The sequence below is a fragment of the Gastrolobium bilobum genome, unplaced genomic scaffold (genome assembly GCF_033153095.1).
Source record: "Gastrolobium bilobum isolate Gb01-03AN ecotype WA unplaced genomic scaffold, APGP_CSIRO_Gbil_v1 utg17041, whole genome shotgun sequence".
Taxonomy (NCBI): domain Eukaryota; kingdom Viridiplantae; phylum Streptophyta; class Magnoliopsida; order Fabales; family Fabaceae; genus Gastrolobium; species Gastrolobium bilobum.
The window spans coordinates 167,681-186,715 of NW_026896744.1; the positions used below are offsets into that span (position 1 = coordinate 167,681).

General features: G+C 33.2%; 1 protein-coding gene across 1 annotated transcript; it reads left to right on the forward strand.

The window, feature by feature from the left end:
• Positions 1 to 13,832: 13,832 nt before the first annotated feature.
• On the forward strand, positions 13,833 to 17,829 carry LOC133301769 (uncharacterized). Its single transcript, XM_061501464.1, has 11 exons — positions 13,833 to 13,940; positions 14,458 to 14,559; positions 14,670 to 14,786; positions 14,941 to 15,396; positions 15,494 to 15,635; positions 15,690 to 15,858; positions 15,933 to 16,032; positions 16,189 to 16,248; positions 16,765 to 16,848; positions 17,020 to 17,136; positions 17,457 to 17,829. The coding sequence occupies exons 1-11, from the start codon at positions 13,881 to 13,883 to the stop codon at positions 17,757 to 17,759; spliced, it is 1,710 nt and encodes a 569-aa protein (XP_061357448.1). The 5' UTR covers positions 13,833 to 13,880; the 3' UTR covers positions 17,760 to 17,829.
• Positions 17,830 to 19,035: the final 1,206 nt, after the last annotated feature.

Genomic DNA, 19,035 nt, shown 5'->3' on the forward strand with positions numbered 1-19,035 from the left:
CCTTCCACCCTCTCCTCCTCTTTCATTCTTTTCTTTCACCCAAAATTTAGAAAAAAATATATTCCTCATAGAGTCAAATCTGTTTCATATAAAAATTTATTGATTGCAATTAAGAGTAATATTAATAAATTAAACCACACTATATTATATTTAGTAAATCTTCACTAATTTCTTTCCTATGCTTTCCTAGGTCTAAATGAATATTTGTTTTAACTAATTTTTTTTTTTTTGGTAAACCTCTACATCCTAATTTATTACTATTATTTTGTGATTATTGAGAAGATGACACATTATATAAGTGGCTGAGATGATTCTCGGGCTAAATTCTCTTCCACCCGACAAAAAGGATAACCCAATTGATGTTTCAACTTTCATGAGTAGGCAAAGCTGAGAGTTTCATGTGTGTCTGTATGTTTGGGCAAGCATGATAGTGAGACAGAGAGAGAAAACAGCTTGGGACTTGGGTGGATTCCTCTGCTGTGTTTAATTTAAAGCTGCTTCCTTCAAATGCAAGTGAGAGTGAACGTGTTTGATTGAACCACGCATGCATACAATAAAGAATGAGAGTCTTACCTAGAAATAAATGTTCAAACCACGTGCCTTTGTTAGTTGCTAATATAATTTCATGCAAATAAGCATAATTAAATCCATGCACCTAACCGATATGTTATTTAATGTTTGTCATACTATAGTTGTTTTTCTTGGCCATATTACAGTTGTTATCATTCTCATACTTGTTATCATTGGGAATGTCTCTCTCCAAGCCACACCTTTGAGCTTCTTTTTTCATTATTAAATATAAAGTGGATGCATAGCGTTTTCTCTCTATACATCCTTTATTATCCTGTATATGTTGGTTTAGATTAATTTTTAAAGAAAAACTACCTTTTTTAATGGTTGGTAAAACTGATCAAATCCGAAAAGTTAGCGTGAGTAAATTAACAAAATATGAGATGGGCCAATAAAATTGAAACTTAAAAATATAAAGCCATGTTATTTGGACCATATTTGCGATAAAACTCTTCCTACCAACTGCATTCACATAGACTTAAACTTAAAACTATTGGTTAAACTAGAACAGTCCCTTACCAGTTGATTATATTCGAATAATTCATACAAAATCAAGTCGGGCAAACAATTTACTAAACCGTAGAGAGATTGCCTGAATGGCCTCACTAATGTAAATTCACACCTTTTTTTATTTTTGAAGTCTTTTAATAAAATTTTGATTATAAACTATTTACAAAACAAAATAAATTATTTCGAACACATACTTTATTTTATAGTATAAGTAAGTAGTTGCAATTTTTCCCTTAATTTTTTTTTTCTGTTAGTAAATATATTATATATCGACTCAATTTTTTTCAATCAAGAATAAATTATCCTTAAATGATCTTAAAAATACATACATTATATCAACCTAGCTAGTGCATTTAAGGAAATTCATTCTCGTTATAATTAGAATTGTCAAAATGGGCGGTACCTATTTAATATGCAAAAAAGACAGATTTAGTTGCACGGCATGCCTGTTTCTCTAAGAGTGAATTATTTATCTACCTTATGTAACTTATAAGTTATAGCTAGTCGACCTATTGAGCCGTTTTTTTATTAGACAAGTTAGGCGCGCATGTCAATATGTAAGTTAACCTATCTAAATTGCCATCTCATCACAATAAAAGAAGTGGATTAATATTTCCAACACATCAAACATAAATAACTCAACTTATTTCTTCCTGTTTTTAGTTAACCTATAATGAGCTTAGGTCAACCCGATTTACCATATCAACCAATAACTATTTAGTTCCTTGTGCTTCTTTTAATATTATAGTCATTTAAGTTAAAAAAAACATTAGTTGAGCAGTGCAAAAATTTTCGCATAAATAATTTTTTTTAGTTTGACTTAGATGGAAGGCAGTGACAGATCTTAACAAAAACAATATGCTGATAAGTACTTTAATCCACTATGTATTAAGAGTCAAATTGAGTAATTAATTGAAGTAAATTTAACCAAAACACATGGAAATTATGATATAATTGTTGATTCATTTTCAGGAATACTCATGAAATTAATATGTTTTGTAGGAATTTTTCTCATTAAAAAATACCAATTGAAAAACCCAAAAGAAAGCTGCAAAGAAAGAATGAGAAAGCTCATGGCGCCAATCTCTCTAACATGATGGCGCCAAAGGCACCAAAATTCTAAGTTTTCTCTCCTCACAAGATGGCGCTACAAAGGAATTACAAGTGCAAGCTATATGGTGCCAAAGGCGCCAAAATTTCAACCATTCAAAAGTGGACCAAAGGCACCATTCTGTCTCTCATTTTGGCCCAGGTTAATTAGGGTGCGCATGACAACCTTCCCGGAATCAATTCTTTTTTAATTTCTCTTCCCGTGAACAGAAATGGATAGGAAACTCGTTTGGTAAAACCGGTTTATTTTTTTGTTCCCGGGATGAACCGGTTTAATTTTTGTGCTGGGGAACAGAAAAAAGAATCAAAAAAATTCTGCTTTTTTGTTCCCGGGCTCAAAATGAGAAACACTTATCTCTCTCAATCACTCTCCACCTCTACCATCATCACCACCACCACCATCATCCCGACACGACTGTCGCCACCATCGTCGTCGTCGCCATCGTATCACTGGTGCCGCTGTCACCACCCCTCACCACCACGATGTCACCGCCACCATTACCACCACCTCCACCCATCACTACCACCATGACACCACCACCACAACTACCATCGCCGCCACCACCACCACCACTATCACCGCCATCAACCACCACCACCATCATCGCAACCATCGCCATCACACGCCAGTGCCACCACCCTCATCACCATCACTACTACCACCACGATGTCACCACTACCATCACCACCACTGTCACCAACCACCACTACCATTGCCGCAACCACTACCGTCTTCACCACCATCGCCGCCGCCACCAACCACCACCACCATCGTCACAGCCATTACTGTCATCACCACCACCATTGCCACCATTACACCAACGCCACCACTACTATCACCAAGTCATCGCCACCATCACCACCACCACTGTCACTACCACCACCGCCGCAACCATTGCCACCACCACCACCACCACCATGATGCCTTCACAACCACCACCATCATGTCACTGCTACCATTGTTGCCGCCACCAACCACCATACCCACCATCATTGTCGCTGCCACTGCCGTCACCTCCACCACCACCATCCCACCACTACCACTGTCGCTGCCACCATTATCACCGCCATCGTCGCAGCCAGTGCCGTCACAACTGCCACCACCACTACCGTACCGCCGCCGCCGCCACCACCACAACCACACCATATGGAAAGGAAAGCGTTGATCCGAAATTTTTTTATATTTAATAAGAATTATTTTTTATTATATTATTTGTTGTGTTATCAAACACAATTCTCATTCTCGGAATAAAAATGGAACATGTTATCAAACACATTTTTTTTATCAGAAACTGTTCCAAGGCACAGAAATAGAAAAGAATTGTTTCTTTTCAGAAACAGTGCTCGGGAATAGAATGGTTGTCATGCACACCCTTAATTTCTATTGTATGGCGCTAAAAGCGCCACTTTCTCACACAAGTTGGCACCAAAGGCGCCATTGAAGCAAAGTTACGGAGATTTGATTTTATGATGAAGATTTTATTTTAAAATAAAACAAAAAGGAAACCTTTTTTTATCAATAAGAAAAAGGCAATTTTGAATTTATTTTGAGGATGAATTATATCTGATGAGTTTTGATATTTTAAAGATTTAATTTGAGATATTAAAGGAAAGCTTCTCTTTAATATAAAAAGGGAATTTTTTGGAAACAAAGGAGGTTGGCATATTCTAAAAGAGGGAAAGTAGAGACCAGAGGAGAATCCTATTTTTCAGAGCTCAAGACGAAGATTAAAGGAAGATCAAAGCTTTGCAGTGACGATCAACCATTATTCTTCTTTTACTCACTTCATCTATTTTAATTTCTTTTCTTGTTTTGTTTAAGCCATATATGTCTGGCTAATTTCTCTCTGTAGTTAGGGATATGGTTCCGACGCGAATCATTGTTTTGGTTTAATTTTTTCATTAATAAATTATCTCAAATTGTTTGTGTTTATCTTGATTTGCATGTTTAAATTCTTGTATAATCTAGCCAATTATATAGATAAAGAAGGTTAGGGTTCACAATAGACATATTGGGATCTTGATTTAGACAGGGGTAGAACACCAATTCTTGCATGATCTAGACATAGGCTTGTTGGGATTACAAACTTTTATAATTTATTACGCTTAAGGCTTAATCTAAAAGGGATTTCTAAGACATTAGAATTCCGATTGAGTTAAAGGGTTAAAGAACTAAGACATTACGATTTAACCAATTAATTCTTAGATGATGAATTGTTTGAAGCAATTAAGATAGAATATTATTCAATTGAATTAAACCAATTAAAGGGAATCAAAGGTGAAGTAAACCTAACTGCATTTTTATTCATAATTTCAAGTTCATCTTTTAAATCAATTTCTTTAGTATGCATCTTTAATTGAATTTTTAATTAAATATTGGTTACATGTTGAAATCACTTTTGAATTGTCTAACTTAGATAAAATAGGTGAATTATTGCTTGACTTTAGTCCTCGTGGGAATGATACTCTACTCATCATTTTATTACTTGTACGACCAGTATACTTGTCGTGTTCGCAACATATGGATATGATTATGTAATTATTTTGTACCAGCCCACTATGCTTGATATGGAAGTCTAGCACTTACACTCTCAAAGTGGAACAAATATTCTCTCTCCATATTTCATCTCCTTTCCCATGCATATGCGCCTCACACAAAGACATAGAATACGTTGTCTCCCACCACAGTGTGGCTCATAAGACAAAATAGTTAGGCTAATCTTATCCACACCATGGAATCTTCTCCCCCGATAAATACCTTACTCCTTCATTAAGGAGTCCCCTTTTACACCACTCTCACTATTGTTGTTACATTGTTGAGATCCAATCTTAGACATAGTCAATTGTGTCCTTCACCTTCCATTTGATTCTCAATTATTGCCCAAGACTTCATCAGTGATTTCAAACATATAAGCTCTAGTTCATACTATTGTTTGACTAAATCACTGTTATATTGAGATATTTCACCCTAATGGAAAACCAATATATTCTTCCAACTCTCAAACACATCAGTAATGTTTTGATAATATTTGACACGAAGATATGTGTAATTTTCTTTACTGCAGCTTGTTGTAGGAGCAATTAGATCTGCGAAAGCGGAAGTGATCATTGTGGTTTGGAATGCAACGAATCATCATTGTTCTTTGTTATATGAAAATAAGCGTCTTGTAGCGCACGTGCCTGGGGTATCGATCCCCTTTTGCTGGTGTTGTGATCCCTTTTGCTCACTGTCGTGATTCCTTGCAACTGCGACTCCTCAAAGAGAATGATGTCGGCAGAATCTACCAGTTGAGACAACTACATGATGGTTGTATTTTTCAGACTATACTCAAAAGGGAATGGGAGGAGTGTATGAGCACTCTAGGGTTTCGGTATTATGATCTCTGTCATTCTCCTAACCGTTCATAACTAAAAGAAAGATTATATATAAGCACCTAGAAACCCTAGCCCTAGATTTTTTAAGCTTTTCTCATACACTAAAGCCTACATAAGCTTTTGGTAAAAGAATAAAACCCAACATTTGCATTAAGTTTTTAAGATTTGAGTGTCCATCTGTAACACCCCGTGTATACCCGGTTTGTTAACATATCATCATATTAAGCTGCACTTAATTAAAAATGCAGAATATCTTTTTCTTTTCAATTATGACGTCATTAAACTTAGCCAAGTTGATTACTTAATCAATTTCATAAAATATCGCCTGTATGTAAATTGCAAAAAGGCATCTAACTGGAATACCTCATAATATAGATAAAGTGAGTATCTATGTCACGGATCTACTACACATAGTCCGGACAATATCCTGATACATTAATACAACTCCAAATTAAACAAGACAATAAACAAGTCTACGTGGCATGGACAATCTCCATGCTCACCAAATCAACAGCATAACCAACAAAGTCTCAACATATAAATCCATAAATTGAAGCTAAAAGCATAAGACAGTAAACAGGATCCAACATCCAATCATAACAGCATATTAGCAAAGCAACATAAACATGTAACATCTATCAGCTAAGCTCTGGCCTCCTGCCACTAGAGGTCTCAACCCCCACATTACTTGAACCTGAAATAAGCATTCCCCAAACGTGGGGTGAGTTCTCTAAACCAGAAATCTCGGTAAGACAAGGGGTCCTCAAGGATCTTCCACCCCAAGCTCACTTACATGTGCAATATAAGTTCAAAAGCAGTAATTTCCAATATAAGTTCCCAAACTATGCAGTGCAACAGATATTCATGCCATGTGTGTTTAAACTATTCTACTGGCCAGAGAAATGCAGGAATACATCTATTACCTACAGATAGTACAAGGAACACCGCTTGCACCTCACCTACAGCCTCACCATATTGTATGTACTACATACTGAGGCTTACCGTATAGGTGGAACACCACATGCATATCATAAAGGCACTAGCATATAACAGCTCAACAGCATTTCTAAAACATCAAAAGCATGTAACACAGCATGCATATAACCATACCCCATGGGACATGGTGGAACCACAACATGGCTAAACCGAGGACACGAAAGCTTACCTTGCAAGTTCACTATCCAATGCCAAGAGTCCACACAGCTCAAGTCCAACACACAACAGATCACAATCTGATTAGGACCAGCAAGCATATCAACATTCATAGCTCATAAGCATAAACATAAAGACTACGTTTTCCTCTTACGATTTATGTCTTAAGGCTTCACACAAAGCCATAAGTCCTTAACCACTTGATTCTGACTTAGTTCAATTAAAGCAGAAGTTCAACTTCATCAATCTAGGGTCCACAAACCCCCAATAGCCTACTGTATGAACAGTGCAGCTACTGTTCTTCGAAATCCCAGAATATTCGGATATTCGTCGGGGGCATATCCGGATATCAATATCCGGATATCTCTCTTCCAATATCCGGATATCCATATCCGAATATTCAGATCCCCATATTCGGATATCAATATCCGGATACCCATATCCGGATATTTCGCGACAGAACCCAGATTCTGCATTTCGAGAAAATCCAAACCAAAGGTCCAACATTTACCGATTACAGAAGCTTAAACATGCATTTCTAAGTGTGTTAAGCATTACCCAACGTTAGGTTATCATCTTTAGCTCATTACATGCATCAAGGTTCTATTTTTAACCAAAAACTCATGATCAAAGGTTGGTGACACTTACCAAAGCTCAAAACAGAGCAAGAAAGGCTCTTGGAGCTCACCACACTGCCTCTCAAGTTCAAACTCCAAGGTAAACAAAAATGATGCACAAGGTAGCTCTTTTACTCAACAAGGAAGCTCCTTGTAGCTTCAAAACACCAAATAAAGGCTCCCTCCTCACCCAAACCATAAAACAACACTCTCAACCTCACAAGACAGAAGCCAAACTCAGAAAGAAGCCACTCCCCTGCTCACAAGGATGATTCTCACTCACACCAAGTGTTTATATAAAGAGAAATGGAAGAAAAGGCTTCAAGCTCACCAAATGAAGCAAGTAGGCAATGGAACAGTAACAAGAAGCTGACCAGCCACCCAACTCACGTAGGAAAATAGAGAGTCTAGGGTTTTGTGCCCAACATAAGTGTATATATAGCTACTTAACCATAAAACACACAATATTAACTTTAATTGCTATATTTAGTATTTTAATCCCAAACTCAGGATTCTTAACCTACTCAATTTTACAAGAATTATCATATTTTTCTTATATTTTTCGGAGCACCTTTCCGGTACGCATTTTTCATAGCCAGTACCAGTTTCTGGTACCAGTTTTCATTATTTTAACTCGAAACTCGTTTTACAAGTCCTATATATTATTATAGGAATTATCATGCACTTATTATAATGTTTTGGGATACTTTTTCGGTACGCATTTATACCGACTAGCAGAACCGATATCTGCATTTTCCTTCAGAAAAGCGACTTTCAGCATTCTTAACCACTTTCTATAATTATTTAAGCCTCATAATAATTATTAGGGTCAATTATGGAATCATTTCCTAATTTTGCATATTTAATTAATTAATTTCCTTAATTAACGGTGCGGGTTCTTACACCATCCCTCCATGGTCTCGTGTAAATCATTGACAAAAAAGGTAATAATATATATGAAAAAAAAGACTTTTTTTATAAGGAAATAAAGATTTATACCACTGAATATATTTAAATTTGTGAGAAATATAAATGCAATTTTTTATTTTATTTTGGCATGACATTTTTTTAAATTATTCTTTAAATAAATGCAGTTTGTAAAAAAAATGATAATGAAAATGGTTATTATGTTGTAACTTTAATATTTAATTTGGAAAAAAGTTAAGTAATAAATATTTTTAACAAAGTAATACTATTCATAATCGAAAAAACATAACTTTTTTTCAAGTCTCGCAATTCTTACGGTTAGCTCAACATCATTTTATTATCGAGGCTTGGAATTTCATCCAAACCAAAGAATAAACATAATAATAATAATAATAATAATAATGATAATTTGTATCATTATTATTATTAAAACTAGCTTAACATCATATAATGTATGAGATAATATAAAATGATATGATTTCATTTAGTTAATATTACATAGATGATCATTAATTCAAATTATGAATTGCTTTAATTAAAATTTAAAAGTTGAACAATTATATATTTATTATATGATAAGAAATTTTTGGTTTAATTTAAAATTTAAAAGTAAGAAAAATTAATTTATTATAATTCATAAAGGTCAAACATATTTTATTACTTAAATAAACCAAATCATTTATAACTAGAACTTGAATGGAAAAAGAACTTTTTACATTAGAACATTTATCTATCAAAAAAAAAATTAGAACATTTAAAAATAGAATTGATTATTTGTTGACACAATTAAAACAAGAAAACACAGTTTACCAAAAAAAAAAAAACAAGAAAACATATGGATTTGAAGGAATTAATATATAAGTAATACATAACATCAACGGCTTTTTCACCCTTTTGCCCCTTATTAATTAATTAATAACCATTTTGTCCCTGATTCGAAACTATCTACCAATCTGCCCCTCTTTAATCGACTACCTTGCATTTTTAATCGACTAAACGGTTGTTGGGAGATTTAATCGACTAAATCTCTCTACTTAATCGATTAAAATCATACTGACTTAATTTTTTTTTTTTTTTGTAAAATATGAAGATTTAGTCGACTAAATATGGAGATTTAGTCGACTAAATCTCCCAGCAGCCATTTTTTGCTGTTTTGGCCATTTAGTCGATTAAAAATGCAAGGTAGTCGACTAAAGAGGGGCAGATTGATAAATAGTTTCGAATCAGGAGCAAAATAGTTATTAATTAATTAATAAGGGGTAAAAGGGTGAAAAAGTCTAACATCAACTCTACTAACACAAATTATATAATTTATCGTTGTGAGAAATGGTTATATATCCAAATACTAATTTTTTTAAATGGGTAGTAGTGTAATAAGTTAAATATGATATATTTGTTTACCAAAAAATATAAATATATGATATATGTAATTGATTAATATTCACCCCTTTTTTTTTAATTTTCTATCCAACATGTGTCGTTCTTAGTTTTTTTTTTTTTTTTTTAAATGTATTATTGCTATTTTTCCAGGCTTGTGTACTGGTTGGGGCAAGGTGAACAAATCAGCACTACTGCACTAGCCACCGATAAGCAGACACAAAACATTTCCAGAAGCAAGTTCAATTCCATTTTGTGGCAGTTCGAGGGTATAGTTAATTCAAGATATTGATATTAATTAATTAAGATCCGTATTATTCTTATTAAATATAAAAATATTGCAGCATCTTAACAGATTTACTGAACACGTTGCTTGCTTCTTAATCCTGTCTTCGATCCAATCCAGAAATTAATTGCAATTCATAAATAGTTATTTATTAGATGTCAAACTTTTGTAAACTTAAATGTTGATCTATTCGTTAATGCAAATCACAATATACTACCTAGCTACCAAAAAAAAAAATAACAATATATTGTGCTGGTTAATTTTATTAGGTAAAAAATACCAAAGATATAATTAACAATTATAACTAGCATATTATAAACAATTTAAGATAAGAGAAAACAAAAAACGATCATACGGGACTTGCGCCAGGGAAAGTTGGACATTGATTTGGCTCATAATTTATTATTAAATAATAAAATATTAAAATATGCGAATGAAATTTTATAGAATAGCTCATTAGTTAAAAATTTAAAAATATTGTTGGTATTTTTATTAGTTGCATATTTTTTTAAATTTTATTTTTTTCTCTAATTATATTGTTTAGTAAGCACTCGTATCAACTTTGGTATAAAAGCTTTTATATTATATAATTAAATAGTATGTTGGCTCGCTTTATTCAAAAGGCATTATTATAGTTTATAGTTTTTGAATAAGCTATGAAGCAGATCATGGATATCAATTAGGAATTGGAAGAACATGTATAAGCTTGATTAATGATCTGCTCATAATTAATTAATATGGACACTTAATTGAATGAATTATTTATCATGATGGTCCCTTTGGACTATTGGGTGGTGGTACTTAAGGACGATGCCTTTCAAAGGTTAGTTGTTTTCACATGCCCTGACAAAGTCCACTCAATTCTTTCACTCACTTGTTGCTCCTTTTTATTTCTTTGAAATTATTGTTTTAACAAAGCTAAAGTGAAAGTGGGAATTTTAATCTTTCAGTGAGAAAAGTGAAAAATGGACAAAGCTCAAAATTGAAAACTAGACGAGCCAAAAGTCCTTCGAGTGGTTAAACTTGTTTTAAGTTCTAAATTCTTGACATTAGTAAATCATACAATTGTATTTCAATGGCAAATCACTCACTATGTTTGCTTGGATAAAGAATTATATTAGCCAAGTGACTAATGGGAGGCACTAATTTGTTAATTTATTTATTCACTTACTTGAATTGTGTATCAATGAATTCATACAAAATCTCTTAAATGAATGTTAAATTAATGATTTTAATTATATCTTTTTAAATATATCCTTTAACTAAAAGTCTATTGGCTTCAAAGATAAATAATACACAAGTCTACCTACTCAAATATAAAGCAAAATTCAACTGTTAAGTTATTACGTGAAGATAATGTTAATAACTTTATATCATATTCTCTAATGTAATAAGATAGTGAGGAATATTAATTCAATGAAAATCACTTAATTAGGACATGACTAAAAGTGCAGGAGGGTACACTATATATCTTTTTCGGTGTGTGCCTTTTCTCTTGTCCATTATCCTCTTCTGAATTCATGAGGAAAAAGAATATAGCTAGATTATTAACAACTATTTATTATTACCAAACGATTTAAATATTTAGTTCAATCAACATGCTCCAAACAACGTGGGAATATAAAGAAAGAGATATACATACAACAACAAAAAAATAATGTTACGAGAGATAATTTTATTTCCTACATAAGCATAAAAGTATGTGTGTTCCATGTGAGGCTATGCGAAGAGAAAATGAATTTAAAGAAAATATGAATTTCACACATTTTTATATGTGTGTAGAAGATAAAATTATTTCTTATAACATAATAAGCATTAATCCATAAAGAAAATAAGAAAGCAAAGGAGGGTACACTATTATTGATATTTAGAATTTATCACTACCACTTAATGTGGGGAATGTGGGATAGAATGCAATGTAAAACAGACGAAATGATAAGTTGGGGAAAATGAAAAAAAAAAAGCTAGAGAGAGAGAGAGAGAGAATAAGAGGGTGTGGAAAGTGGGTGGCACGTTAATTCATTATGAAAGCGGGTTGTCACACTCACTTTCACGATTCACACTCAAAGCCAAAGGCAAAAAGTGCACACTCACAGACAAATCCCATGGCTCTCTTCCCTTTACCAGCTCACCCTCTCTGTCTCACACACACTGATTCGAAACTTAGAGGAGAAATAATGCTTGGGACATAACACTAACACAAGGTGTTTGGTAGAGAAGAAAAAAAAAAATACCAAAGAAATGTAATTACTAAGGATATGGTGAAAAATAAAGTTTGGTAAAAAAAATAAGAAAAAATTGTTTAGTTAACCAAAATTTTATTGAGAAATTGGGTAGAATTTTATAAGTCTATATTTGGTTGAACATAAAATATAGGTGAGAAAATATGATTAAATTACCACAACAACCCTTAACTAAAATAAATTAGGAAAATATGATTTTAGTTTGCTGTAATTTTTTTAAACATCAGGGTCATTTTGCTCTCCTTGCTTGCAATTCTTTTTGAATTTCCCCATCTATTAGCAAATAGCCCCTTGTAGGTGGTATTATTCAACAATATTTTTTACACACAAAAAACAAATACTAGGCAAATGAGTTTCCTAGCAAAAAAATTTTAAAACATGATACCAAACATGGACATCCAAAAATACCACTTTCATTTACCCATCTATCCTTAACAAAATCTTCTACCAAACACACTTGCATGCAGAATTGAATTAAAGGTTGTGTGAGATATAAAATAATTCATGTGGTTTTATTTAACGGAATGAATATATTTATAAAGTTGTTGTTTATAAACTCTTATAAATTATATTTTATACTCAGTCTTGAGAATACACTCATTTGAAAATATACTTTCTGAAATACATAATATAATTTATAAATAAATTTTTTATAAATATAACATATCTCTCTCGTTTAATAGCTTGAGTTTTAAAATAGTGTATTGGTGATATAATATAAGAATCTGTATAATTATAATTATGTGATTTAAAGTTCAATTCTTATTACTCCTATTCTTTTAAGTAAAAATTAAATTCCAGCATGTAAAACGATTAATGTTTCTTATGTTATAAGAGATAAAATTATCTTACATACATATAAAAATATATGAATTCAAGTGGGGCCATATTCCCTACATATTTTTGTATGTAGGAAAAGATAAAATTATCTCGTACAACAAAAAACATTAAACCTGTAAATTAAATCATGACACAAACCGATTATCTCAAAAATATTATTTAACTAGCAGAATAATATTTCTGCAGTCACTCACAAAACAATGTCATTTTAAGATTAAAAAATTAAAAATCTATAATAATAAATAATATTATAATCCTAAAATAAATTAAAATTATAAAAATACTTTTATTTTTGGCTCCAAACAAAAAAAAAAAACGAACCCTTTCACTAATTTAGTTGCAGTTTGGTGCATTTTCATAGTAACTTTCATTCAATATCAACTTGGTAGGTAGATATTCAAAAACAACTGGAACGCTTTTCTCGGAGGATGCAAGAAGCTTGACAACCTCGTCGTTTTGCTTCTTCTTCTTCTTCTGCTGCTGCCGCTGCTGCTCTGGGCTTTCGTTATTGTCTCTCACTCTGTTCGAGGTTTTTAACAATAGTTATTATTATAATAATAATAATAATACACAGACATATGCATACAAAACAAAAACCTCTTTTTTATTATTATTTTATCAGAAGCTGTTCTTGGGTCTCTCTGTTTTCTTTCAAGTTTCCCGCTCCGTGAATTGTATGAAATGAAATCTTCATTTCGCTCTTCTTTTTCTTCTCATCTTTCTCTCTCTGTGACTCTGTTTTTTTATAACTACATTACTTGTAACTGTTTTATTTGTTATTTTTTTATAATAATCTTATATATATATATTCTGATGCAGTGCTATTGCATAGCATTATTTTCCTTCTCGTTTTCCGGGAAAGTGGAATAACAGATGAATACCAGAGCACGCACCACTCTTCACTCAATGAAAACTCCTTTAAATGATGGCAGAGTAATTTCTTCTTCTTCTTCTTCTGGATTCCTTTTTTGTTTTTGATGATTTTATCTTTTTCAATTTTTTCTTTATCTCTCTGTTCGATTGCAAAATCTTAAGAAACAAATGAAATGACCATATAAGCATGTTGGTTACTCAGCAAAATGAGGCTCTGTAGCTTTTAAGCTTCCAAAAACTCTCTCTCTCTCTCTCTCTCTCTCTCTGAATACTTGAAAAGAAAAAGCTTGATTTCAAAGCATAAACTAAGAGCTACTTTAATCGTAAGCATGGAATTTTAAATTTTTCTTCTTATTTGTGCAATCTCTCACTTAACTGAGAAAAGGTGTGCACTTTTGATCCAAATCTAAAATTGGGTTCTTTAACTTCTCTTAACGAAACGAATAATAATTTATATATTCATTTATTTGTATGTCATCTTTATTTTTTATTTTTACTTTTGTTTTTTGGGGTTCCCTTTTGGGAAAATCAAGTTTTGATGTTATAGATTTGTTTATTTGCTGAATGTGCAAAGCAGGACAAGATGGAAACTCGAGGGAGTAAAGCAATGGCTTCCCAGAAAACCGTGAAAAATGGGCGTCGATCCAATCGAGAAAGGAAGATGGCTTTGTTACAAGATGTATTTGAATCTTCCTCAGATTATATTATATTTCCCATTGTTCATTAATCCAAGTTTTGAATCTATGAATCACTTGTGAGTGTAGTCATGTTTTTCAAACTTGGGTGCAGGTAGATAAGTTGAAGAGGAAGCTCAGACATGAAGAGAATGTTCACAGAGCCTTAGAAAGAGCATTTACAAGACCATTGGGATCTTTACCTCGTCTTCCTCCTTATCTTCCTCCATATGTTAGTATCTCTATCTTTAATGTTGTTCAGGTTTAGGCAATAAGTTCATTGTATCTGAATTATAGTATTAGCATAAGTTTTTTTTTTTTTTTAATTGTTATCTTGGTTATTTTGATAAATGAAAAGTAATGTGGACTTGTGATGATTATTTTAGACATTAGAGCTTCTGGCTGAAGTAGCAGTGTTGGAGGAGGAGGTGGTTCGACTTGAAGAGCAGGTTGTGAATTTCAGACAAGGTCTATATCAAGAAGCTGTCTACATTTCCTCCAAGAGGAATGCAGAAAATTTGAACGACCCAATTGACCAAAACTCCATAAGGAGTTCCAAGCATCGAAGATCAAAATCCTTTTCCCAAAGTGAGTTTAATTCAACTATCATGGCAAGGCCTCCTCAGCCTTCTTCTCTTGCCAGAAGTGCTTCCAGCAGAAAGCTATTATTCTCCTCTATCCCAGAAGAGGGAAGGGGAAAAGAGAATCGATCATTTAGTAATTTTGTGAAGGATAAGCAATCTCCAGAGAAGAAAACAGCTAAAGTCATTATTACTCCAGTGAAGAAATCTCCACTCAAACAAGAACCTGCTGAGAAGTGCATGGATCACTTGAAGTTACAGGTAAATAAAATAGTAACACCACAAACACAATTTTCAATAATTATTAGTTAGTCTGAGATATCATTATTCTGTCATTCCAACATTTTTTTTGGACCAGTTGGACTGGAGATTAGCAGATCAGGAAAGGGCAGAGAGTTCCTCAAGTTCATCAGATGATAAGGTATCAGAAGTTGATAGCACTCCCAATAGAGTTTCAGAGGATATTGTCAAGTGTTTGTCTAGCATATTTGTGAGAATTGGTACATCCAAGGACAGATTTGGGGAATTGAAAACGCCTCCCCGCTCTGCATTAGCTTTTAACCAATGCAGCAAGGAAAAGGATCAGTCCTGTGATCCTTATGGTATCTGTTCAGAATCCAAAACAAGTGATGTTGGTCCATATAAGAATTTATGTGAAGTTAAAGCCTCCACTGTTGATCTCAACCGAACAACAAATGCAGTGTTTCTGATCCATAGATTAAAGTAAGTTTTAAACGGTTATTAACTGTTGGTTGATAATACTATGGGTATGTATCTAATCTTGCAGACATATTCAGGTTCCTGCTTGGGAAGCTTGCCTCTCTGAACTTGAAGGGTCTTACACATCAGGAAAAACTTGCATTCTGGATAAACACTTACAATTCCTGCATGCTGAATGTAAGGCACCTTTCTGTCACTAATTTACTACATCACATTACAATGCAAAACTATAGAGTTGGATCTTTAAGTTCTAGATTTGAATTTGATGTCACCTTAGCTTGTCTAACATGCTGAGAGTCAACACCTTGAAAGATTTTGGTTTCAACATTGTAGGCATATTTAGAGCACGGCATACCTGAAAGTCCTGAAATGGTTGTAGCACTAATGCAGAAGGTAAGATGACCTGGGCAATATTCTCAACATTATTATAATTATTTTTTAAACAAGAATATCCAAAGCAGTAGAAGCACTTCTGGTCCTTCTGGTGCTTGTTTGTTATTTGCTGCTAGATAATACTAATCCTGACAAAATTAGACCCCCTTCATCCCCTCTATGGTTACGAGCCAGGAAACTCAATAGACAAAAAGAAAAAATTAATAATGAAATCCATCATTATTCTATGAGTCAGAAATGGACTATTGGTTTGTTCAAACTATTAAAGCTCAATCTGAGCATGCATCCCTTCTGATGGTGGAATAGGCTCAAACTATTAAAACATGTTCAGATTGTCCCTGTGAAATTGGTCAAGTTGCTAAATTATTGTAATGCTGGATAGAAGCCATTTGAAGATTAACTCTGAGCTTCTTATATTAATTTCCAAAAAACACTATTAAGTATATAATGTCCAGTCAAGATATATCTCTAGAATAAGCGTCCAAGTTAACTAAGACATGGCAATGCATGTGTCAGGCAACGATAGTAGTGGGAGGACAGTTGCTGAACGCAATTACAATAGAGCATTTTATCTTGAGACTGCCTTATCACCTGAAATTTGTAAGTGCAATAATCTTTTCCCGTTCTTTTGATTTTAGAGTTCGTACATAATAAATACAGTTGACTTTTCTTCTTTTTTTGGAAGTCCTTGTTGTGCTTTGTACTGCTTCAAATGTCCTAAAAATTTATTACAATTAATCCCTTAATTTTCACCTTGGCTTCCTGTGACAGACCTGTCCAAAAGCTGCAAGAAATGATGAGGTGAAAGCACGAAGCATATTTGGCCTCGAGTGGTCTGAGCCCTTGGTAACATTTGCACTTTCCTGTGGAAGCTGGTCTTCACCTGCAGTATGTTTTTTGTTTCTCAATATAGCCGATAATATTATTATGTGGGGCACTGATTAATTATTTTTTAGCTACTATATCTACCGTTTCGGTATGTTTTTAACTTGTCTGACTAAGTTCTGTGTTGTAGAATGTAGATGTTGTTTTATTGTCATTTACTGAGTTACTGTCCTATAAAGCTCAAGCATTCTAGGAGAATGAATGGTTTTTATATCTGATGGTTGTATTATATCCATGTTTCTTTCATGATGTGTATACATAAATCTATGTATTTCCTTTGATTGGTTGCATTGATGGAGCAATTCTTTTTCTTTTTTTTGAAGGTGAGGGTGTATACAGCATTACAAGTTGATGATGAGTTAGAAGCAGCAAAGAGAGATTATTTACAGGCTTCAGTTGGCATTACAAAAGCAAACAAGTTAATAATCCCCAAGTTGCTGGATTGGTATTTACTCGACTTTGCAAAGGACTTGGATTCTTTATTGGATTGGGTCTGTTTCCAACTACCTGACGAAATAAGAAACCAAGCAGTTGAATGCCTTGAAAGAAGGGGAAGAGAGTCCCTTTCGCAGTTGATACAAATGATGCCTTATGATTTCAGTTTCAGGTTGCTTTTACCACAGTAACTCAGAAGTGTTGTTCATCAATCAACCCTTGAACTTAGGTGTGGTGGTTTTTTTTTTTTTTTTTTTTTTTTTTTTTGTACATTGGATAGTTCAAACAAAAAAGTACATAAGCCAAAGCATGTACCGTTGTCATTTGGTAATGGGTTTTGGCCTTTTGGGTTCTGCAATTGGGGTCATTGCTTATTAGTTATGCCTTTAGGGAAATATACATAGAAATGGAGGTTTTAGACATTCATTTGGCTGCAAACGTTTTGGATTTATAATAATCTCATATATTAATTTTTACCCCATGGTATCAAATGACAATACAGCTAACTCTCAATGGAACGCTGAACATATCTTGAAATAATGTTTTAGTCTTACTGCTTCAGCTTCACAGATAAAGCATATTCAATGGAACCAGTGGCCAGCCAGGCCCAGCCTTCTGCCAAGTGGATTTGACATGACTGCAGGGAAACAACAATGAAAAATAGTTGGTAACTCCGAAACATATAACAACATCTTCTATAGGAGAAAACCTTCTCTACTCCGGTTGTAGGTACATCCATGCTAAAAGGAGAAAAAATTTGGGACTTAAAGAAAATTACGAAGAAAAGTATGGGTTAAAATGGAATTTTTTTTTTCCTTTTTAGTAAAAATGAGTATCGAGTTTGGTATTATGAAATAAAAGTTTCACTTTTGAAGGTTACTACGGAAATAGATATTTCTTTACTAAGTTAAAAAATAAAAATAAAAAATGGACTCAAATGGTATTAGTGGATAGAATAAATAAAGCTAGATGAATTGTTTTTTCATATTTTATCCACTGATGTATGAGTCTTCAGTATTACTGAAAATATTTTTCCTCTGAAGACCCGAGATCCAATCATTATTAAAATTCTAGAAATTTGAAACAAACAAGGGGGAGGTATAGACAATAAACTGAGGACTGCTTCCGAGGTTCATAATTTGCTATAATTAATTGTCTCTACCTGCATCTTACAAGTAAAACTAATTATACATAAATACCGACAATTTATGCACTTCAGCCATTTATTCTGAGCATGCTTCTGTGTAAGTAGCATAACTAGTATAATTATAACATAAAAATCAATGGAAATTAGCTAAAGATCACATAATAGTTTGCTCTTGCATTAGGTTAGATAGTGAGAGTTTCCATCCTTCTCATTTATCTATCAATGGGAAATTCTAAGATTAAACATAAATCATGTTGTCATCAGCGGAAAGTCATAAGATGAGCTAACTCTTTCGGCTTAAACAGGATAATTTCAAAAAA